Below are 24849 nucleotides of genomic sequence, written 5' to 3'. Positions count from 1 at the left end.
GGGAATAGCAGCTGAGAACCCGAGCAGAAGTAGAAAAGATGAAAGGCTCATCTACAACCTTACGCAAAAAGTACATGACTTTGAGGATGATTTGCAAAAGACTGAGTCTGAGCTAGTGAAAGTATGAACAAAGTTGGCCAAAAATGCAGAAGAGCGGGCAAATTTCGTTCGACAATTGAAGGAAAGATATGACAGAGGGTTCATGGGTTGGAAAAGGAGTTTAATAGCCTTGAGGGCGAAATGACTAAACAAGCTAAGAGCTTCAAGGCTGAGAGGGAACATTTCTACACTTTAATGGCACAGCTAGAGGGAGACCTATAGCATCTGAAAGAACAGAATCATATGGCCACCTGGGTTTTGGAGGCTAGATCTCAGCAGATTGGGCGGTTGTTGCAAGAAAAGGGCATCATTAGGGAAAGGGTTAGAAGAATTGCCGACTACATTGTGATGAAGTGCAACGAGTGAGAGGACACGACCAGGTCCATGTTCTTCTCCACGGTCATGATCTTTGTTTTCCAGATAATGGATGATCTCTATCACCTCCAGGATGACATGGCGCATAGGCCCGCAGCATGACCAGTTGGTGTTCCTAGAGCAGGATTGGAGGCATTGATGTACTCCTGATTGTTTTCTCTTGTTCGAGTCTGTATTTTCATTCCTAAAGTTTGTTTCGAGTCTGTTTTAGTTTTCAATTCTCAAGTATGTAGGTTCGAGTCTTTGTAATAAAGAGAAATTAGAAGTCTTGTTTTAATGAAAATTTGAAAAAAAAACCAAAACTTTTTTATTTTGCATTTATTCCTTGAACTACGTGATGATCTGATTCACGCGGCGTTGTGATACGTAGACAATCCTTATCGGATCAGGTCATGATTTTTAAAATAAAAGAGAAAATGTGGAAAAGAAAAAACCAAAAAGAAAAACCAAAAAGAAAAGAGAGAAAACAAGGAAAAGAGGATAATAGGGAAAATAAGAATGCAGAAGAGAGCAAGAGAAAGATCGGGGAGATAAACAAAAGCTAGGATGAGACATGCAATCGTTGCAAAATATGTAAAAACACATTTAACTGTATAGGTACATCACACCCCCAATGTGTGATTCCCTATGTGTTAATTACTTCAAACTAACCGGTTTGTTGTCTACTGTTGAGTATAGGTCCTATTTTTAAGGTGGTTGGTTTGTGGTAACCTGTCTTCACACCCATACTTTACAAGATCTAAGGGCAGTGTAGAAATGTCGTCGGAAGGCCATCCACCAACAATTCCCATCCCAGAGGATAGCCCACTATCGGTTATCCCAACCTCAGAGTCAGCGGCAGCTGAAGAGAATAGGGCATTGTGCCTCCACGTGCTGGAAATGTGAGACGCCTGGTCAAATGGTAGAGAGCCGCCAAGTTCCATACCCGGTTTCCCCGAGCTACTTCCCAGAGCAAGTGGAAATTCCAACGTCCTAATAAATTACCCAAATATCCCACTTGGATACCCTACCATCTCAGCTCACTTCACCGGAACACCTTCTGAGGTTCGCCCCCAGGTGATTTCGGGAGTGGCCTTCAACATATTTACCGCACCACCAACCTCGGCTGCGGTGCAGCCGACTTTGCCCAGGCCATGCTTTGATCCATCATCCTTCACTTTCCAAGTAGCATCTTTTCCACCAGAACCTACTCATTTCACCACCAATTCTTACCCTCAACAACCCCGGTACGAGTTTACCGCGGGACAGGAGAAGGCTATAAAGAACCCATAGCAAGAGGAAATTACCCAGAAAATGAGGAGCATGGAACAGAGCCTAAAAAATATACAAGGTTTGAGCGGACAAAAGAGTGTATCCTACGCCGATCTATGTATGTTCCCGCATGTGCATTTTCCCCTGGGTTTCAAGACCCCCAAGTTCGAAAAGTATGATGGGCACGGGGACCCCATAGCCCACCTCAAAAGGTATTGCAATCAATTAAGAGGGGCAGGTGGAAAAGAGGAGCTCCTAATGGCTTATTTCGGAGAAAGTCTAGTGGGAATCGCATCCGAGTGGTACATGGATCCAGACATATCTCGTTGGAATATTTGGGATGATCTGGCTCGAGATTTTGTCAGGCAGTTTCAGTATAACATAGACATAGCTCCCGACAGGAATTCTCTGTCGAATCTCAAGAAGAAATCATCGGAAAGTTTCCGAGAATATGCTGTTAAATGGCGCGAACAAACGGCCAGGGTTAAGCCCCCGATGGATGAAATAGAAATGGTGAGTGTTTTTCTACAATCCTAGAGGTTCATTACTTTCAGAATAAGATGTCTGCAATGGGGAAACCGTTTGTTGAGGCCATCAAGATTGGTGAGATGGTCGAGACTGGTCTGAAAATAGGGCGCATATTGAGCCAATCTGCCATAAGAGCTACATCCCAAGCAATTCAAAGCGAGTCCGGATGTGTAGCGAACAGAAAGAAGAAGGAAGAAGTGGCAATGGCGGCTTCAGGTCCGAGAAACCCCCGTCCACCCAGAAGTTACTTCTCTCCAAGCACCCCGCAACATTATTACCCCCAGCAGGATGTGGCTTATGCTATGGCCTCCTAGCCTTATGTGGTTATGAACTCCTAGCCATACGCTCGGCCACAACAACAGTTTAACCAAAACAAAGCTCCACCTCATAGAAATAACCTTCCTCACCAAGCTCAGTATAATCCTCCACCTCCACAAAATAACTTCCCCTAAAATGCCCGTGCTCGGGAGCCACCCATGAGAACAAACTTCATGCCTATTGGTGAGTCATATTCTAGACTTTTCCCTAAACTGGTCCAAATGGGTTTGCTACAACCTTTACCCCCGAATAGACAAAACCTAGAGTCACCTTCCTACCGACCTGGTACCCGATGCGCTTATCATTCTGGGGTGGAAGGGCATGACACTGAAGACTGTTGGACTCTCAAAAGGGCAATTAAAAACTTGATAGAGCAAAAAAGGGTAGTGCTGAAAGATGAAGAGATCCCCAATATGACCAACAACCCATTGCCGGCTCACAACAACGGGCTACTTATTGGGATGATTTCTGAAGATAAAGAGTTTGACCCAGCTCTAAAAGCTATCATTGCCATCGCCGATGTGGAAAAGAAGCCAAAGGCCGCCGCAAAGCAAGATAAAGGGGAGAAGAAGAGTAACTCCGCTCCCCAAAGTGAAGAAAAGATTGTGGAAACCAAAACAGGGGCAGTACCCCTTAAAGACGCCATTCTTTATGTTCCCCGAGCTCACAGGAAAGAACAATTGGTGTTGAGCCCTCCTAAGAGGTTCGAGCTGAACAAGGGACCCAAGATGTATGTACGCAAAGGGACTTATGTGGCGCGGAGACCAGTAATTCCACCCAGGTTGAGCGAGCCCGTGATCATTAGCCGCGCACCACAAAGGCCTATGAAATACCCCACTGTAGTCCCTTGGAACTATAACAGAGCAATTGTGACATACAAAGGGAAAGAAATTGTAGGGGAAGCAAATGAAACTAACCCAGCAGAGAAATACCTTAACTTGGAGGATTTGAACAAAGCCAAGAAGAAGCATTTCCCACTCAAGAAGCCCGTCAATGCTGAGGAGGCCAAAGAATTCTTTCGTAAAATGAAAACTACGGACTATGAGGTAATAGACCAACTCCGGAAGTCTCCTTCACAGGTCTCACTCCTGTCTCTACTGGTAAGCTCAACCGAGCATCAGAAAGTGTTGATAAAAACCCTCAACGAAGCTTATGTTCCGATTGAAACCATTGTTGAACAATTGGAGAGGATGGCAGAAAGATTCTTCGCAATCAACCAGATCTCATTTAGCAAGAATGATTTGCCCCCGGAAGGGGCTGCCCACAACAAATCCCTTCATTTGATAGTTAAATATGAGGGGTACTATGTGAAGAGAGTCATGCTGGATGGCAGATCCGGAGTTGATATCTACCCCCTCTCAACTTTGCAAAGAATGGAGATTGGGACTGAGAGAATCAGGCCTAACAATATCTGTGTGCGTGCCTTTGATGGCATCAAGAGAGACATCATTGTGAGATCGATTTGATTTTGACTATCGGTCCTGTGGATTTCGAGGTGACATTTTAGGTCCTAGAAATGGACACTTCTTCTAATTTCCTCTTGGGAAGATTCTGGATTCATGCGGCGGGGGTCGTACCTTCCACTCTCCACCAGATGGTAAAATTTGAATATGAAGATCAGGAGATCGTAGACCATGGAGAGGACGATCAATCAATTTTGCGGGACCCATCAGTCCCATGTCTGGAAGCTAGGGAAGGTAGCGAACATATAGTCTATCAAGCTTTCGAGGTTGTGGTCACAGACCAATGTGAAGAAGGAATCCCGTGTCCTCAACCTTTTCTCTCAAATGCGTCAATTATGGTTGCCAAGGAAATGATCAGGCATGGTTATAAGCCTAGAAAGGGGCTCGGGACATCATTACAAAGTAACATAGAACTTATCACTTTGGCTGCTAGCGAGAAGTTCTTTGGTGTGTGTTTTTAGGCCACGCCAGCTGATGAAACATGGGCAAATAAGCGAAAGAGCAATGGTTGGGTTTTGCCTCAGCCAATCCCACATTTTTTCGAAATATTCGTCAAGCCCAAGTACACAGAAGAGGAAGATGAGGCCTTCATGGCCGAAGAAATTGAAGAAATATGTGGAGCTATAAGGCAGATGTTGTATGAAACCCACATGGTCCAGCCGAAAAAAGGCTCGAGCACCGCTGAGGTGCTGTATATGGGGCCCAATCCCAAATTGCAAAACTAGAAGGCTACTCCGTTCCCAGTAAGGCGGGAATCCCGGTAGTCCAGTCTTGCCACCTTTTCTACATCACGAGTTATTCCAGGGTGTAACTCGGATGTTTCTTTTAGTTTATTGTCTTTAAATTCCAATATAAACCCTGTTATCTTCAAAATTTAATGAAATGAAATCAATATTTCATTATTCATGAATCTCTCTCTTCATTCTTTCTGATTTTAGTTACTTTTTCTTATTTCTTCTTTCAATTCTAATAATGCGGCTTTAAATAACATGACATGCTTGCGGACTTCATGCCAAGATCCAAACATGCTGTCTAATTGTGAAATAATGAATCAAGAACCAGGATATGATGAAGAAGAGGCTTTTAGGGAAATAAGTCAAGAATTGGAACAATTTGAGAATAAGCCTAAGACAAATCTAAATGAAACCAAGCCGGTTAATTTGGATAGTTCTGAAGAGGTCCAAGAAACCATGATAAGCATTCATACGGATGAAAGAACTAGGGATGCATTGATCCAACTTTTGTTCGAATTCAAAGATGTGTTTTGTTTACTGTGAAAATGGTAACAACAATTAAATTTGTAAATGGGATTCTAAAAATACGTGATCTATTCTCGAGCTAGTTGTTAGAGCAGTTAATGCTAAGAATGCTAAGTTTAACGATGAAATGCAGGGTAAAAAAAGGCAGTAACCAAACTAAAGGGGCATGTTGCCCGGATGCAAAGCCGGTCGATAAGGACCTCGGGGTCGGGAATCGAATCGAGCTCGAGTTATCGGGGGCAATCGAGAATAGGATAACAATTAAGTATATGATCAAGCAAGGCTCTTTACGGCCAAAGTTGCGCAATATAGCATGAAGTAAGAAGACAATAGATGTTAAAGCGACCTCAAGCCAGTGAGAACGAACAAAATAGGAGAAAGAGAGAGAGAGAGAGAGAGAGAGAGAGAGAGAGAGAGAGAGAGAGATTATTGCTTTAGTGGAGAAATGGAGCAACATCAGCCATTTATAAAGTGGTATGGGTTCCCCTTATATAGGCGAGGGAATACGGCATGGTACAAATATGCGGAGATTAAACACAAAGTATAGAGATGGGATGGTTTGACGTGATGCCTCAATATAGGCTCTGGATATGCTGGGCCTATCAGACGTAGCCATGTGCCTTGGGGGATTCCCCCTCTGTCCTGGATTCGGTCTTTGTTTCCTCCGAGTCGGGCTTCGACAAGCCTCAAGGTAAGGAACTTGGTCGCGGCCTCCTCCCTCAGGGTCCCAAGGCATGCTTCTAAAATGTCCTAACAGCGAGAAATCAAGTCTTGACTCCTCGATATGGGAAATGGGAAATGATGGGAAATGATTCTGACACTTGACTCCTCAAGCTTCTTTTGGCGACGCCATATCGATGATGCGACTCCTGGCATGAGCTTCACGGTGATTGGACATCCACAGGCTCGTGGTTTTCAACTTCATTCATTGCACTCCTGATTCTTGTTTTCAAGGTGAAGGTACTACTGCCAGTTCGATTTTCTATGGATGCATTAACTGCATCCATCGGTCAGCCTTCCAAAGCCTAGATGACCGTGTCGTAATCTCTTATAAATGGGGGTGCCTTGGCATTGCTCTTCCTACCCCAGTGCTTCCGTTGACTCGCTTGCCTTTCCCTTCTTATCAACTTCTTTCACCCATGAACATCATGCTAGGGGCTCATGACCTTAAGGCTGTTTGGAGGAGTTTCCTTAGACTGTGTTGTGGCCATTTGCCGAGTTTCCTTTCATCGAACGTAAACGTGCCTTTCTGCTATTGTTGCGGTCGTCGGTATGCTGGCTTTTGCTGCTACTGCTGGGCCGAGGTGATGATGGACGGGGAGTCGATTTCTCCTTTGTGTAGATAGATGTTTGGATTATGCATCGCTACTCATTCCCTTCGGGGCCCTTTAAACGTTTTCTTTTGCTTGCTGGCTACTGATATCAGGCTTGGGTGTGGGCGTCCGTCCTGGTCTTCTGCTAATCGGCGTAGCTCTCATCCAAACCCATCGTTATACTTCAGACCAATCTTGGATTGATCTGATAGGTCCAGGCTATCAAGGCCCTCCGAGTTGTAGGGAGATCATTCGTCAAATTTTGGGGCCTTCAGAAATGTTACCCTGGATGAAGGTCATCTTCGGGTACCTGGGGGGCCTTATTGATCTTTATGTAGATAAGCCCTTTAGAATGTATAGGATAGACTTCTGCTGAGGAGTTTGCCTGTATTCGGGTGCTTCCTCGGACCTTTGTGGAGCTTTCGTGATTGGAGCTTCCTATGTTTATTCCTCTTTTTAGAAAGAGGGGATCACGAGACCAGGTACTTGCCTTTCATCAAGTGTTGGCGTTTAAAGCTTCCCGAAGTTCGACTTCTTTGGGCCAGGGGTTCTTGACGTAGAGTGTTATCTTGAGCTCGGAGATAATACGAACGGCCCCTCGAGTCTTGACTCCTTGTTGAAGGATGATTTCTGGATCGGGTATTAACCCGTCGATCTGTATCGAGGCTGTTGGCTTCCCGGGGCTTGCCTCGAGCAGGCGAATCGTCACTGATTCTCACATATATATGGGGCGGCTTCGGCTTTTTTGCAAGACTTCACTATTTTTAGATAGCCGCCTTTCTGCTTTGGCACGGGGTATTTCATCTCTTTAGGTACAAAAAGCGTTGGTGCGCGCGCTTGCTTTGACCTGTTAGTTTCACCATAGTCATGAAAACCACTTCAGGGCCGATCTGGCAGGGGATGGGGGGTGCTACTCTTGGTGCTCAGGAACCAAGGGAGTTCGCTCTAGATACGACATCCTTGATAAGAGTACCAGGGGTATTCGAGCCTGCTGCGTACGATTAGCCAGCCTTGCGGCAGCAAAAGGATTAGACGGGAACACCTGGAGATGGCGAGGAGATACTGCGGGTGGAGTGAGGGGATAACACTGCAGGTGCTTTCCCCAGATGAGGGCATTGCGGACTCCACCTATGGATTCTTGAGTGTATACCTATACCCTTTCGCATTTGGCCCCCCTGATAGGGTCGTACTTGATTTTTTCTTGAAGTATCGGGTTACCTTGGCACAGATTCATCTGTCATTTTGGCAAACGGCATTGGTGATGAGGTTCTTCGCGGAGAAGGCCGGGCTTGAATTCACGTTTGATCACCTTGTCGTCGAGGCATGCTAACTCTGAGATGTCGCTCATCCACGCCCTTTGTTATTGATGACAAGGAAAACGGGGATCAAGAGTGGGCCAGTTGGTTTATCCGGGTCCGGACGACCGACATTATCCCTGTGGAGTTTTTGCCATTTCCCGAAGGGTAGAATTATGCACGTGGGTGAGGCATTTGGCGCTTTTTCAGGTTTCGCCTATAGCAAAAATCAACTGAGTAATAATGTTGTTTCCCTTGTTGTAGCAACTTCGTGGATGCCGGGTGAAGTCCATGATCTGCCTGGCTGGGTCCGAAAGCTGGTGACCCATTTATCCTGCGACGAGCGTAGGTGGCGAGCTGTACTTCGTACCGGATGGGGAGCACAGTACCAAAGTATGTGCATATGCAGCCTTTGCCTTGACTTTGCATATCCGAGGTAATATTTTGCCCTTCCATTTGTGCTGGATTCGCCATTTGCAGATATCGGGCGGTTCTTTGGGATGAGGCACCCCCGGTTTTGATGGAACCTTTAATGGTGCTGGTCGGGCTCACATTTTCGAGGAAAGGGCGTCGCCCGGGTCCACTGCTCTCGGAGTGCTTGATCCCCGACCGGCAGTTCCTTTGAGCGAATACGCCGTGCTCGAGGTCGGTTCTTCTGGGGCCACAGGGGCAAGATCAACAGGAGTGTGTTCTGACTTCAAGAAAGTTCGTTGGCTTCACTTTGTGGTGAGTTTATGTATAGTTTCCCTGTGCCCCGTATCCTACTCCCTCTATTGAACCTTCCTTGTGCAGGCCTGTGATAGGCTTAGGTCTGAGCTGCTCCGTCAAGGTTCCAAGCTTCAGAAAATTTTGGATGAGGGTGAATCCCTTTGGCTCCTCAGCGAGGAGAAGGAAGTTGAGCTATAGCATTGGCGATATGAGGTGCACCAGAGCTCAAACTATGAGAGTTATTTGATAGAGCAGGCAACTTTCTATAGTACGTGTTTCGCTCCTTTCTAACCTTAAGGCTAACCCCTTTTGCCGTATTAGTTGCAGAGGAAGGCGGAGGCATTGGAGTGCCTCAAAGGCGACGTCAACTGTGTCAGAGTTGCTTGCGGGGAGCTAAAAGCTCAAGTGCAGGCTCAAACTTTGGAGGAGATGAGTGCCTCGGCTAAGGTACTTGCCTTCGAGGTCCAACTCCGTTTGACTCATGACAATGCCAAAGTGCAAGCGGATATGATTGGGAAACTCGAATCTGATCTCTCGAAGGTCAGAACCAAGATAATTGATGCCCAGGCAGAAATGACACTAAGCCGAACCAAGGCTGATCGTGAGATGGTGATTCGTATGAACAATGCTGCTGATGCCCAAGCCGAGCTGAAGCAAGCCCTCGATCGGGGGAAGAGGATCGAGGAATATGCTTGTTGTAGATCTCGAAGAGAGGTACTCAAGGAGGTCGGTGCAAGGGGCTTCGTCCTCTCAGAGGAATTGGCTCGAGCAAGGGCGGATGAGCGTGATGCTCGGTTATTTCTTATTGACGTTGCGGAAAGCGAATTTGACAAGCTGTAGCCCTTTAGCGTAGAGTGTAGACTTTGTCATTTTGTCGCTCCAGACTTTGCCATTTTGTCGCTTTAGACTTTGCCATTTTGTCGCTTTAGACTTTGCCATTTTGTCGCTTTAGACTTTGCCATTTTGTCGCTTTCTTTGCCATTTTGTCGCTTTAAACTTTGCCATTTTGTCGCTTTGTCTCTGATACGTAGGGCATGCATATAGATGGAGAATGCGCTTTTTTCGTGCATGTAATATATAAGAAGAAACTTGAAGCTTTATTTCTCTTGTACATTTTTTCTGTTGCTGCTTTCGATTGGGCTGGCTGGTTTTGGTGTTTGGCGAGGTCCTCATAGGCCCGGAACAGATCGGACAGACCTGGGGGCTTTTAAGTGTGATCCTTGGTGCGAGTAGGTGTTGGGGCCTCCATGCTTAGCCCTACTGTTCGAATCATCGTTGAGGCTGAAATTGAGGATAGCAAGTGGGTCAAGACCCGTCTAAAACAGTTAACCCTGATTGATGAAAAGTGAATGGCCGCAGTTTGCCACGAGTAGTTGTATCAACAAAGAATGGCCCGTGCCTACAACAAGAAAATGCGGCCTAGGAACTCTGAAGTGGGGAAACTCGTTTTGAGACATATTCTCCCTCATCACAAGGAAGCAAAAGGAAAGTTCGCTCCTAACTGGAAGGCCCCATACATTATCAGAAAATTGTTGCCGGAAGGGGCGTTGTACCAGGAAGACATTGAAGAAAATGACCCTGAAATAGCTGTAAATGCAGACGTGGTCAAAAGGTATTACGTTTAACCCTTTTGCAGTACCAATATTATCCGATTGAGAATATGAAGGCTTTCATTCTCGCTACCCCAAACACTCCAATCTTTTGCTAACCTTTTGAGTCGGTTACCCTTTTTTGATTAACCTCTTTGAAACCTAAAAACGTGTGCCAAAAATTAAAAAAAATAAAAGTTCCCTAAACTACGTTCAACTTGATTCCGAAAGGAAACGTAGGCAGTCTCTCTTTGGGGTTCAGTCACACCAAAACAAAAATCCAAATTTCCCCAAAAGTGAAACTGGGGCCGATGTTATAATGGTTCGGCAACGGTTCGCCCGAAAGGTTCCAAAGTTATAATTCAATCCAAATCTTTTTATCCTAAATCATGTTCAAGTCCTTCTGATCAAGCGGTGAGAATGTTCAAAAATCGGAGAATGCGGCTGCTTGGATCTAATATAACCAGATGAGATAAATAAAATGAGAGATACTTATGGATGAAAACCCACACGGGCAGCATAAGGCGATGGTAAGTAGAGAAATTGAAAATGAGAGAGTCTTGTTAGTGAAATCTCGTAAAGAGCACTATAAGGCGACGGTGAGAAGAGAAATGAGATAGGTCTGATAAGTTGGTATTTTACCAACTTATCTTATCTTTAAGCCTATATTTTTGCTATGATTGATGTGATAAAATCACGTGTTTAATGCCATTTACTTCTATATTATAGGTTCTGTGTGATTTAGAGGTGATGTTTAAGAAACCAAGTGAAACAAGTTAAAAAAAAAGCTAAAAAGAGGAAAATCTGGGCAATGCCCTCAGTGGTCGCAATTACGACAAAAGCCTGGGAAATGCGAAGATGACAGTCTTGTGTATTGCGAGGAAAACGTGGGAATTGCGAAGGAAGTTGATTTAGGCAGTCTTCGCAAATGCGAAGAAGACTTCACGAATGCAAAGTCAATTCAAGCAGTCAACCTTCGCAAATGCGAAGCACTCATCGCAAATGCAAAGGGAAGCAATATAGGAATAGTTGGGAATTGTGATCCTTTGTTCGCAAATGCAAAAATCGAGCATCAGACCTGGACAATTCTGGAATTTCACATTTTTTTGGCCCGAAACCATTTAATACCCGACTTAGCTCATTTGTAAAGAATCTTTTGCTTATTTTCAGCTCCATAAACTAGAGAAGAACAAGTTTTGGAAGCTAGGGTTTGCACACACACTTGGGTTTTGAAGATTTCAAGCTTGTGGTTAAGGATTTCTTACCCATTTATGTTGCTTTCTTCATTTCCTTGCTTTGTATTGTATATCTAAGTGTGTAGTATTTTATTCAACACTTGAATCTTGTTTATGGAAATATTCATGTTTAAAGTGTGGATTAAATACCTTGTTGTGCTTATGTATTGAATGATTTTTATCCTTTTATGAAGTGAGTTATTGTTACTTTAATTATTTTTGTTCTTTAATGTTTCCAAAGGGATTAGCTATCCCTAGGACTCGCCCATTAACTTCGAATAAATTTTGGCAAAGATAATTTGGGGTTGGGAAAGATTAATTACCAAGAACTTGAGGCTTTAACCCTCATTTTATAGATTCTACCTAGGGATAGGATTGAACTACTTGTAGACATTCCGAGTGTGCTTAATCTCTTAATTGGGTTAGTAATAATTCAATTAGGAAGTCTTGTTAGTCTTCAGAAGAAGCTAATTAAGAATTATTATCCGTGGCTAATTACCGTAAACTCGCTCATATTTGTAAAATCGTGAATTACATTGGATCGTTACTTGAGTGTAATTCCCGATGCATTCATACTTGTAGCCACTGATCATTTTACTTGCTTTCTAGGTTAATTTACATTTCTACATTTAGGTAGAAATATTTTCTCAAACCAATTCTAAGTGTTTGCCATTGCATAACAAGTGATAATTCTCTTCCATTCCTAATCGCATACATATTTTTCTCTGTGGGATTCGACCCCGACTCATAGTTGGGTAAATTATATTGCATACGACCGTGTCCATTTACTTTTTATTAATGGATTTGGACGTCATCAAAATTGGTGCCGTTGCTGGGGAACAATTGGGCGTAATTTAGGTTGTTTGAGAAATAAGCGTAACTGCTTTAGTCCAAACTTGTGAATATTTGTGTAATTATTTTTCTTACCTTGGTCTATTTTTCTTGTTTGTTTCTTGTTTATTTTCTTAATCTTGAAAAATGGCATCATTTAATGAAAATTGGTCGAATGGTAGTTGTTCATACTTTGATGACCCTTGTCCTTATTGTGGAGGACCACACTCATGGCAAAATTGTTTAAATTCTCCCGGGGGTGGATTGTGCGCACATTCTCAAACCCATGAGTGGAGCATTTGTGATAAGTGTGGTTGCAAAAATGGTCATTGGGAGTATTGTGCTTTTTTGTCCTTCCCTTCCCCTAAGCTCCCGCTATGATGATTCTACCTTTTGTGACGAAAATTATAGGGCTATGGAAGTGGAAGAAGTTGAGCATGGCCGAAATGGAGAGTTCAAACTCATGTTGGAGTGCTTACCTAAAGGAAGAAATGAAGAACAAAGTGCCTTGGAGGAGCTTTTGGAAAATAGTCTCCAAAATGACTTGGCACTTGAAAGGTTGAACTTGCAAATGGAGGAAATGCTTGAAGCTTTAGAGGTCCAAAAATCCTCGGAAGTTAATGATAGCCAAGAATTTTCCTTAGATGTGGAAGCGGGAAATCCTCCCTTGGCACTTGATCAAAACCAAGAAGAGCTCTCAAATGCTCAAAATGAGAATATGATGCTCATGTTGGAGACCATTCTTGAAAATGAGGAGAAGCACAACTTTGCACTCGAGGACTTGAAACAAGGCTTCGCTCACAATGATGAACATATCCACACTTTGGAAGAGCAAATGAAAATATTGGTTGAGGCTCACTATGCCCACCAACTTGAGAGTGTGGAAGGAAGTCAAGAAGGGTCCAATTCCGAGGAAGAAAGTGAACTTTACTTTGAGGATTCAAGAATTGAACATCTGCCAACCGACTCCATGAGTGTTAATGATGCCGAAAAAACTATGAAATTAGAGTCATCCGGTGTAAATGAAAAATTGGTTGAAATTGACTCTAGTTCTGGAGAAAAAGAGGATGTCAAAATCCGAGAAAAATTGCAAGTTGGAGGTTTGAAGTCACATTCCAAGAATTTTTCAACATTGGAATTGTGTGGTGATATGGAAGTTGAACTACACGAATCAATGAAGGACTGTGAGGAGGAAAAACTCATACCATACATCCTACAATTTGAGGGAACAAGAAAGCAAAATGACATTCCTCACTTAAGAGCCAAGAAGTACAAAATGAAGAATTTAAGGCTTGGCTTGATCATCGACTTACCAACCCCCATCGCTCGTGATCACAAGCTTGATTCCAAGCTAGGTGCCTGGTTCATATTGTCCAAGTGGTGAGAAAAGTGGTAAAGTTGAGGTGTGCCGTGCCACGACATTAAATGCAGCGCTTGGTGGGAGGCAACCAATCGGTTTTTCAAAATTTTAGTCATTTTTAAAATTTTCTTTTTTAGAACAGCTTAGTATATTGTTTCTAACCAATCTGCCAAGTTTTTGGAGTTGATTTGAGTAGGTCGGGGAGACGGAGAGTATGTAAGACAGTAGCTGATGAAAATTGCAGAGGTAGTATTCGCATTTGCAAAAATCTTTTCGCATTTGCAAAATTTTACCTTCGCAATTACCAACATTTTGTCGCAATTGCGACAACAGTAGGTCACTAATCTTTGCAATTGTGAAGGCTGTGTCGCAATTGCGATATCAGAGAGGTAAAAACAAACGTTCGTTCATTTTGAACAAAAAATGAAGAAAAAGCCTAAGGCTCTCAAACTCTTGTCTCCCTCACTCTCACAACTGTAAAACTCCACTAACTCTCACTTCTAATTGCAAGGATTCAGGTATGAAAGCTTAATCATTCATTTTTCTTCTTCTTCATTTTCTTTTTCTCTTCGATTCTCTGAAACCCTAGATTTAAAATGGCTATCATTCTCTGCTCGAAATTGTTCAAAAATTTGTTCAAAATTTATGTCGATTTCTGGGTGAGGTTGGTTGAGAGTGTGTGATTATGTTCTTTGCTAAAAATTTGGGATGAGTACCCAAAGTTTGTCAAATAGAAGTGAAATTTTTATGCTTCTTATGTGGTCGATGAAACCCGAATGAAATTCTTGGCCGAAACATCGATATTTTTTTGATTCATGGTTGTCTATGAAGTTTAATGCATGATTTATGTTTAAAAGATGATTGGGTTCACTGAAAATGGCTTCGATTCCAAAATGTTAGGGCTTAAAAACTGTTCTCTGAAAAAGGTGAGGCTGGGGACGATGAAATCGCAATTGCGATGGCCTTTTCGCATTTGCGTAAAAGTTGTCGCAATTGTGAAAAACACAAGTTCCAGCAACCTTCGTAATTGCGAAACTTTCATCGCAAATGCAAGCTTGTCAGAAGTATGTGTTCTTTTCAATTGCGAGAAATATATCGCAATTTCCACCTCTGATAACATCACAATTGTGATGATTTCTTGGAAATTGCGATATTAGAGAGCAGACAATTGAAAATCTGAAAATCCTGAAAATTTTTCTAAGGCTGAGTTTCAACTGTCCGATCATTCTTTTGGCATATTTGAATCATTTTGCACTATTCTTCATAGCCATACCATGCTTTCACTCTTATCATTTGTTGACAGGCGCTATAATTGGAAAATGAGCTCCAACTCTGAAGGATCTACAAGTGACAACCCCTTGGGAGCTGAGCAGAACTTTGACCAACACCAGTTCTTGTCATTGGAATGTCAAGAATGGTACTTTTAAAACCTGATCTCGAAGAAGGTGATCCCGGAAAGTGGTATACTGCTAGACAACGTCCAGGAACATCTTCCCGAGTTCTATCAAAGGAAAATGGCCATGGGATGGAACTGTTTTGCCCCTCAACCTTGCCGAGAAAATGAGCAATGGGTGAGGGAATATTTTGCAAACCTCCCGGCTATCAGGCTAAAAAATCCCAAGATGAGAATTTGATGCAAAATGGTGCACTTTGGGGCTAAAGCTGTGAATCAATTCTATTATTTACCAAACCACGACATGGCCCCATTCAGGGCGAAAGACTATTCTTTAGGGGAGTGGTTGGTGTCCTAATTATGCCCGGGTGCAGATGTTCCATGGGCAGCTGAGAAGAGAGGGATCACATCCAAAGAGTTCACTGTCGAAGCAAAGATATGGCGAGCCATCATTTAGTCGTATCTCCCATATGTCGAACATATGGAATGTCCCGGTCACAAAAGTTCAAATGATAGCCTACATACTTGATGGTATTCCACTAAATGTTGCTGAAATCTTCATCAATGAACTGAGAGAGTATCGGATGCAGAATAGTCCATCATTGATATTCCCATCACTTATCACTGAGATGTGCCAGCTTGCTTGGGTGGAAGAGGCACCGGCGGACAATTGGATAGAGCCGGTAAAACCTCTAAATCCGTTAAAGAAGAGAGGAGAGGGTGGCGCAGGAAGAGAAAAAAGAGAAAGATAAGTTCTTCTTCTCAGGTTGAACCGAGTAGTCAACCATCATCCTCTGCAAGAGGACCATTTGTTGTACTTAGGGAGGAGATGCGAGTGATTTGTGAGCTAGTAGCTGGCCTTCCACAGGGACCTGGGGAGATATCTGAGGGACCCGCTTACATTTCAAAGAAAGATTTCCAAAAATACCTTGAGGATCAGAGGAAGCAGGGGGATCGCCTTACGGCGCTAGAGAAGGCATACATTGATCTGGCCAAGAAGCATGGTGAGTTGAGCAGTTCCCATGGCAATCTAGAAAAGGCACACACTCAAATGAAGAAAAGGGAAAAGAAAAGAGACAAATTCTTTACTCGCATGTGGAAGGGTGTGAAGGGGCTGTGGAAAGTCCTAAAGACTCAGGACTCAATGCCATCGACCAAGCCGGTAGATGATGATGATGTTCCTGTTTATTGGTCCAAGGAAGAAGGAGAGGAGGATGATTCTGACTCAGACAGCGAGAAGAGCACTTGATGCAGTATTCAGGGAGCACTTTCCACCATTTTACTCTATCATGTTTTGTTGCATTAGGGACATTGCAACATCTTTAGTTGGGGGTGGCTTCTTGTATAACTATTGTTCTGGCAGATTGGTACTGTAGTTGCTTTCATTTTATTGTTAGTATATTTTCATATGATGTGTGATATTATTATGTTTAGTAGCTTCTTAATTTCTTGTCGTTATATCTATTATGTTTTAGTTACTTGATGTTTATTAACTTCTTAATTTTGGTTATTAGCTTCTTAAAAAAATTTTATATATAGAATGTTTTATGTTAGTGGAGATATCCTTGGTTTTCTTTATACCATGGTTCTTTTTCCAAGGATGCTAATTTTCTTCTTGAACCGGGTAAATGTTAGTAAACTTTTGTCGATTTTTCCCGATGATGGATAGATAGACAACTTTCTTAAGGGAATTAGTCTTGCAGTTTAGATATAGCTATGTTAATATTAGGAAGAATAAATGGTTTGGGTTGGAGTTTGTGCCCATTAACTAAGTTGTGTCTTGCTTGGTACTAACATGATTTAAACCTCGGCATATGAATTTTTGGTTGTTAAAAAAGAAAAATAATTGAAATAGAGATGTCATGACTTTTAGACTCAAATTTTGGCTCTTTAATTCACTAAATAGCTTCCTATGGTATATGTAACCTCTTTGAGTCATTGGTTTCAATTGGATTTTGGATTTGTATTCCACTTGAGTGTTCATGTGCCATCTGTGGTGAGATTTATTGTGCGTTCTTTTGCACTTCTTGTAGTGTAGAACTTTCCTGGAATGTGCTTCAAGGCAAAATCATAGACTAACTTGGTTTGAAAAATGATATTAGGTCTTCCTTGGACCGCTATTGTAACTTAAATTTCCTACCCTTGAATATTTTCCCTAGTCAACCTATTTTGAGCCTTTAACCTTGTTCTTTGTCAACCATGTTACAAGCTTTAATCCTTTATTTTTTGTTGATCTAGCTTTTGGCACCCTACCTCCCTAAGTACTTTAAAAGTGTAAACATAGGCTAAAAGCCTAAGTTTTGGGGTGAAGGTTGGAAAAGTTGTGATATGGAAGTGGTTTAAAAAGGTGGAAGGTAGAAAAAAAGTGAAACCTTGCTTGATTTTGAAAAGGAAAGAAAAAAATATAGAATAAAATGATAAGAAGTTGTGAATAAAGGGAAGACTGAGTGTGGAATGAAAAGTGAAAAAGGATGGAGAACGTTTTCGAAGGAAGTGGACTTTGATTGTAAATGTTGTAGTGCTTGGGGAGGTTTTGAGTCACTCTAACCAAATTTGTGTCCCACCTTACCCAAAAGCCTAAACTATAACCCTTTAAGTCCTAGTTGATTTTGAACCAAGTTGTCTACATTAGTGGAGGAATACATAAAGGGCAAGCCTATGGCACTACTTATATACATTTGAACATCTTTTTGAGAGAGAGTTAATTCTTTCCACTTGATATCCCATTTGTGTTTTGAATTAAGATTTATGAGTGTGGGATCCTCTCTTAAATGTGAGGGCACATGAAATTTGAGTTGTGAATTGAATCCCATTTTTAATTGGAAGAAATGACCGAAGAATCATAATTGTGATAGAGAGGCAAATTTTGAAACTTTAGTGTCATGACTTGATTTGCTACTTTGATTTGCATAGTGCTTGGGCATTTGAAATGTAATGAAGTTCATGAAAAGTGTTCGGTAATTCATATGCATTGGTTTAATTGTTGGTACCAATCGAAGTCATGCATTTGTGCTTATAGTAGACCTTTTTGGCTTAGCATGATAAGGATGCAATGTTGAGTTAAATACTTGGGAGGAGATTTTGTCGCTTTCATTGTTTGAGGACAAGCAATAGTTTAAGTTTAGGGGTTTGATAAGTTGGTATTTTACCAACTTATCTTGTATTTAAGCCTATATTTTTACTATGGTTGATGTGATAAAATCACATATTTAATGTCATTTACTTCTATATTACAGGTTCTATGTGATTTAGAAGTGATGTTGAAGAAACCAAGTGAAACAAGTCAAAAAGAAGCTAAAAAGAGGAAAATCTGCGCAATGCCCTCAGTGGTCACAATTGCGACAAAAGCCTGGGAAATGCGAAGATGACAATCTTGGGTATTGCGAGGAAAATGTGGGAATTGCGAAGGAAGTTGATTTACGCAGTCTTCGCAAATGCGAAGAAGACTTGCAAATGCGAAGTCAACTCAAGCAGTCAACCATCGGAAATGCGAAGTACTCATCGCAAATGCGAAGGGAAGCAGTATAGGCATAGTTGGGAATTGCGAACCTTTGTTCGCAAAAGCGAAAATCGAGCATCAGACCTAGGCAATTCTGGAATTTCACATTTTTTGGCCCCAAACCATTTAATACCCGACTTAGCTCATTGTAAAGAATCTTTTGCTTATTTTTAGTTCCATATACAAGAGAATTACAAGTTTTGGAAGCTAGGGTTTGCACATACACTTGGGTTTTGAAGATTTCAAGCTTGTGGTTAAGGATTTCTTACCCATTTATATTGCTTTCTTCATTTCCTTGCTTTGTATTGTATATCTATGTGTGCAGTATTTTATTCAACACTTGAATCTTGTTTATGGAAATATTCATATTTAAAGTATGGATTAAATACCTTGTTGTGCTTATGTATTGAATGATTTTTATCCTTTTATGAAGTGAGTTATTGTTACTTTAATTATTCTTGTTCTTTAATGTTTTTAAAGGGATTAGCTAACCCTAGGACTCGCCCATTAACTCCGAATTAATATTAGAAAAGATAATTTGGGGTTGGGAAAGATTAATTACCAAGAACTTGAGGCTTTAACCCTCATTTTATAGATTCAACCTAGAGATGGGATTGAACTACTTGTAGCCATTCCGGGCGTGCTTAATCTCTTAATTGGGTTAGCATTAATTCAATTAGGAAGTCTTGTTAGTCTTCAGAAGAAGATAATTAAGAATTATTATTCGTGGCTAATTAACATAAACTCGCTCATATTTCTAAAATCTTGAAATACATTGTATCGTTCCTTGAGTGTAATTCCCGATGCATTCATACTTGTAGCCATTGATCATTTTACTTGCTTTCTAGGTTAGTTTACATTTCCGCATTTAGGTAGAAACAGTTTCTCAAACCAATTCTAAGTGTTTGGCATTGCATAACAAGTGATAATTCTCTTAGATTCCTAATCGCCTACGTATTGTTCTCTGTGGGATTCGACCCCGACTCATAGTTGGGTAAATTATATTGCATGCAACCGTGTCCATTTACTTTTTAGTAGTGGATTTGGACGTCATTAAGGTCAATTCGCGAAAACCCGCAAAGGGCGTCATTTATGGAGAATAAGGAATCCCTTACAACCATTGGCATTGAAAGAGTCCTGGCAAGGTTTCCCGGTTTCAAAACACGGGTCATAATGGGTTTATGAGAAGTTGGATAGTTTCACAAATTGGGTATCCAGTCCAAGAAGCATGTCATGCCTATTGAAGTCTGCATGCACTCCAGATAAGTCCTTCTTCCCTCCCCCGAAAGGGACGTTTCTCTTTAAATTCATTTTCCTGTCCTTTCTCTACTTTTCTTTGAATCCCTTTCGGTTTAATCCTCCTCTGAAACTAATACAAAGAAAAGATGGCAAGATTGGTTTTACAGTTTTCTGCTTAGAAAAAGCCAAGTTCAAGTAAAGGCACCCTGCCTCAGCAGGTGCATCAAGTCGATCTCGACTGGCCATAATGGCCGATGATCCAGAGTCAAAATTATTGAAAAGGAAAGAAATCCAAAATCTAGCACCCATAAAGGCAAAATAAGAAAAGCCAAAGCCGCACACGGGTCAACTATCATGTGAAATTTTGGAAAAGTCAAGATACTTGGTTTTAGAAGAGAAATCGGTCTCCAGAAAGCTAGCGAGCAGTAAAGGATTTCATCAAAAGACTTGGGCCGAGATCAAAACACTCAAGGCCACAAAAACAACCACCATTTCAAACTGACAAATTGTTCTTTGATTGAAAAACAGGTTCAATCCAAAACCACCTCGCCAGAAGCAGGTGCAATAAAAGCAAGGTGCGGAGACCAAAATAGTCCTACAACGGAAGTTAACCCAAAAAGGGAAGTCCCTTTAAAACTCTTCATGCATTCTCTTGAATAAAGTATTAAAAGTAAAATAAAAGAAAGAAGAATAAAATTCAAAACCATGGTAGCATAGGGCCTCCAATCTCTAGCTACGTTTTCCCAATATAGGGTCTCATTCCCTAATCGCTCCTAGCATAACCTGGTAATCTTTTCCATTACAGGGTTCCACTCCCTAGTTGATTCCTGGCATTACCCGTGGACCTCCCCGGCATAATCCGAGGACCTTTTCTTTTTCGGCATAACCCGATGACCTTTCCCGGCATAACCCGAGGGCCTTTTTCTTTTCCGGCATAACCCGATGACCTTTCGCGATATAACCCGTGGACCTCCCCGGCATAACTCGGGGACCTTTTTCTTTTCCGGTATAACCCGATGACTTTCCTGACATAACCCGTGGATCTTCCCGGCATAACTCGAGGACCTTTTTATTTTTTCCGGCATAACCCAATGACCTTTCCCGGCATAACCCGTGGACCTCCCCAGCATAACCCAAGGACCTTTTCCTTTTTCTGGCATAACCCGACGACCTTTCCCGGCATAACTTGTGGACCTCCTCGGCATAACCCTTGGATCACCCAGGCATAACCCGAGGACATTCCTACCTTTCCGGCATAACTCGACCATTTTACCAGCATAACCTGGCAATTTTTCCAATTTAGGGCCCCCAATCCTTAGTTGATTGCATTATAGATATAGGGCTCCACTCCCTAATCTCTTTTCCCAGGGATACACAATCTTGATTTTATTGCTTTCAATAAAGAAATAACTTAGATTTTGTTGCAATAACTCGTAAAATTTTCCTAGTGAAAACTGGGGTAGAAAATTTCGTTCATTTGTTTGCTTCGGCGCCTGAACAGGTTTTTACCGTGAGGCACAAGATTTGAGGTGACCAAAAGAAGAAGTCTCAAACCAAATAAAAGAAAAGAAGGAACAAGAAAAGAAGTTGAACTCTGAGTGTAGATGCGGAGAAAAGATGCGGACTGCCCAAGCCATGGTTGAAGTCATAAGCTTTGCATGTCCCGCCTTGATCTGAAAAGCTGAAGAAGATGAGCTAGTGGTTGCAACTAACGAACATCAAGATTTAGGTCGGAGTCTGCAGGAAGAACCATCCAAGACTCAAGATCAAGCTTCAAAAGGTTTATAGATAGGAATCTTGTAACTCGTAGTTGATAGGCCTAGATAGTTTAGCGTTTCATCTTTCATTTTGGTGTAATAAGGAGTTCAGCAAGCAGAAACAGCAGCAACAGTAGTGAAATCACAGTTCCAGGTAGTCCCAGCTACCAAAAGTTCCAGAACTACACTGACCTGATTCCTTTATAGCTAAGGATATGTAGGTAACTTATGAAGCAAGGTTCGGTCAGGCTTTTTCCAAGATGCTTCTCACGCAGTTTCAAACGTGCAAAAATCGCTCATAAATGCTCATTTTTGTCTTTACCCGAAAATCCATCGTGTTTACGAGCAAAGAGAGGCAGCTGTGAGCATGTGATTTTTTTCCTATACGAAATACTCCTAAAAAATCCCAAGAAAATAGGTTTTCTGTTAATTATTTGTCATTTTAGGAATTTTTGTAGAATTTTATTTAATTATTTGCATTTTTGTGCATGTTTAAGTTTTATTTAAATCATGAAAAATACCAAAAATACCATGCATTGTATTTAGGATTTGTTTTTATATTTTTAGGATTAATCAATAATAATTTGTTTTATAGAAATTTGAGAATCACAAAAATAGCTCGTTTTTACATTTTTGTCTTTTAATTTTTAGTTTATTGATTTTTCTCTTTTAATTTAGAATTAAGTGATGTTTATAATTTTTATAATTAGATAATTGGTTTAATTTTACAATTTAGATAATTTAGGAATTTATTTTTTAGGATTTTTAATTAAAAAAGGGAGAAAAAGAGAAAAGAAAAGGAATAAAATAGGGTATTTCAAAGATTGAATTTTTGGAATTGGACTGATTTTAAAATAACCAAACCAGCCAAAAATTGCCCCAAACCCATCCAAATCTTACCCAAACCCAAGCCCAAATCCTTTTTACCCAGTCCAGTCACTACCCTTCAAAACGACCCCGTTTTATGCCGTGATCCATCCCAACCGTTGATCTTTGATGATCTAACGGTTGGGAACTCCACCCTCATTTAGATATAACTGTCCGAACCTCAGAACCCCCCCCCCCCCATCTAACCCCTTCAGTCTTCATCTTGATCTCTCTCTCAAAAGAAACCCTAACCGCCTAGGATTCCCTCGTCGGCTCCGCCATCAACCACTCATCGGAAATTGCCCATGGCGGTGCCGGTATACCAAACCTCCCCAAAATTATACCATGAAATCCGCATAACCTCCTCACTCCAAATTTCCAACCCTCCTCCCTCGAATCCCATCCTAGATCTTCTAATCTTAAATCAAAAATCACGGCCAAAACCCCAACTGTTCCAAATCACTCCAAATTCACACCTTATAATATTTGCCCCCATCTAAACCCCAAACCACCCTTAGCCCTCCTCGAATCACCCTCAAGCTGGTTGAATTTTAAATCTCAGATTCCGAAAAAACTCTAATTTTTTCTTTCTTCTTCTGTTGATCAGTGTTTGGTCAAATGAACCAAAATATCTATTAGTCGACTGTCCTTGTTAAGAATAGTCGATTGTTGGTGATTAAAGTTCATTTAGCCTTATGAAGTTTGGCCGAGTTCATGACAGAATCCAATTTTAGGTAATTTCTTTTTTTTCTTTTTTACTTTTACCTTGTTTTAATTGTTTTGTTTTTATGTTAATTGTTTCCATTAGCTGCATATTTTAGGATTTTTATTTTTTGATTTTTTTCTTTTCTTTATTTCACGACTATTTAGTTTAATTATTTGTCTTGTTTAGTAAATTGGTCGAAGCATGTTTAAGTTTTATTGGGCAATTGCATGAGTTAGATTAATTAGGTGTAACTGTTTCTTTCTTGTTAGTTTCAAATTGGTTTAAGGTCTTTTAGTTTTTGTGATTCTGTTTATTTATAGACACCATAGATATTATAATTCAGTATTGTTAGGATTAATTAGTTAAATATCTTTGTTTTTTCTAATTAATTGCAGCCACTTGTTCTTTTAGACACCTTTGATTCAAATCTTCAATCCTTTCTAGGCTTGCCTTTGTTTGTCATAATTTGAAACCAATAGAAACTTTAGGGACTCAATTGAACCTGAAAAGTTTAGGATAGAACTGAAATAATCAGTAACTTAAAGGGTAAAAAAATGGATTTCCACTTAGGCTAAGAAATCAGAAACTTCTTAGAAATGTACAGTTGTCCTAGCTGTTACATAAGATGCTGAATTAGGATAAGAAGGACAACTGTATTGTACTATTTTTAGAGGTTTAGAATAAGGAATATACCCAAGATATACCCTCCTTAGGCGGCCTATATATGTAGGCCATTACATTCTAAAAAACACACAGATTGAGCATTATTCTTTGCCTGGAAAAAAATCTAAAAATAGCTTGTAGCATCAATTTACTGCACAAAAATCATTCTTTCCTCTTCTAAAAAGATTAGGTCTCGGAAAAATTTTAGAAATTGGTTTTCCTACAAGCTGAAAAGATGACTTAAAGTAGAAGATCTTTCCTGGTTTTCTTTAGCTGAAATCTCTGAGTTTTAAAAGCTGGGCTTGGGGGCTAAACTTGGATCTGTTTTGGTTGTTGTTTGCTGTTTGTTGTTGCTCACTTTCTTTTGGGAAGTTCAGTTATTTTATTGACGTTTATTTGGTCTTTCTTTTGAATCATCTCTAGGTATGTAACCACACTCTAACTATGAGAATGAATCTATTTGTGCAAATCTGAAGCTCTTCATGTCTATGTGTGTATGGATGTATGATTCAATAGTAGAAGTTAATGTGTGTTCACTTTCTTCATCAACTTTTCTTGTTTTTTATATGCACTTCAATAGTATAGAAAAATGTTCTTTAAAATTGCCCAGATTCTAGGATTGAATGTAAATGTTGTGTTAAAAGTTTTTAATTCCCACATCTTCTCATATAAGTTCTATTTTGGTTTAATATGAGCAGCTTGTTTGAATACTTTGTAGCCTTATGATTCCTGCAAACAGTTATGTTGTTAAATTGACTTCTCATTTTTCTACTTAAACGAGTGTTTTATTTTTTTTTACTTAAAGGTTTTTGTTTCTGTCTTGGTCATAAGCTGTCTCCTGCAGATTTGGTCATTAGTTGGCCAAATCAGCAGGTTTAGAAGCTGAAATTTAGAGCTTTATTGTGTGGATGAATCTGATGCTCTTTATTGGAGGAAGCCAGGGTTGTGATGGACAAATCATGTCCAAAAGAGGCAAGGGATTAGTTAGGCTACCAAAAAATGTAATAGAGTTAGTTTTATTTAACACTAGTAGTTCATTTATTAACAGTCTCTCATGTAACATACTCATGAACTTCTGGAAAAGATTTCTTTCTTACTTTT

At 40.8% G+C, this 24849-nt stretch overlaps 1 protein-coding gene across 1 annotated transcript; it reads left to right on the top strand.

Moving 5' to 3' along the window:
• Positions 1-2729: 2729 nt before the first annotated feature.
• On the top strand, positions 2730-4037 carry LOC107831416 (uncharacterized). The gene has a single exon (XM_016659177.2). It carries the CDS (start codon positions 2730-2732, stop codon positions 4035-4037), a length of 1308 nt encoding a protein of 435 aa, XP_016514663.2.
• Positions 4038-24849: the final 20812 nt, after the last annotated feature.

This window comes from Nicotiana tabacum, chromosome 6 (genome assembly GCF_000715075.1).
Source record: "Nicotiana tabacum cultivar K326 chromosome 6, ASM71507v2, whole genome shotgun sequence".
Lineage (NCBI taxonomy): Eukaryota > Viridiplantae > Streptophyta > Magnoliopsida > Solanales > Solanaceae > Nicotiana > Nicotiana tabacum.
The sequence above is the reverse complement of the archived record's forward strand: the minus strand, read 5'-3'. Positions and strand labels throughout refer to the sequence as shown.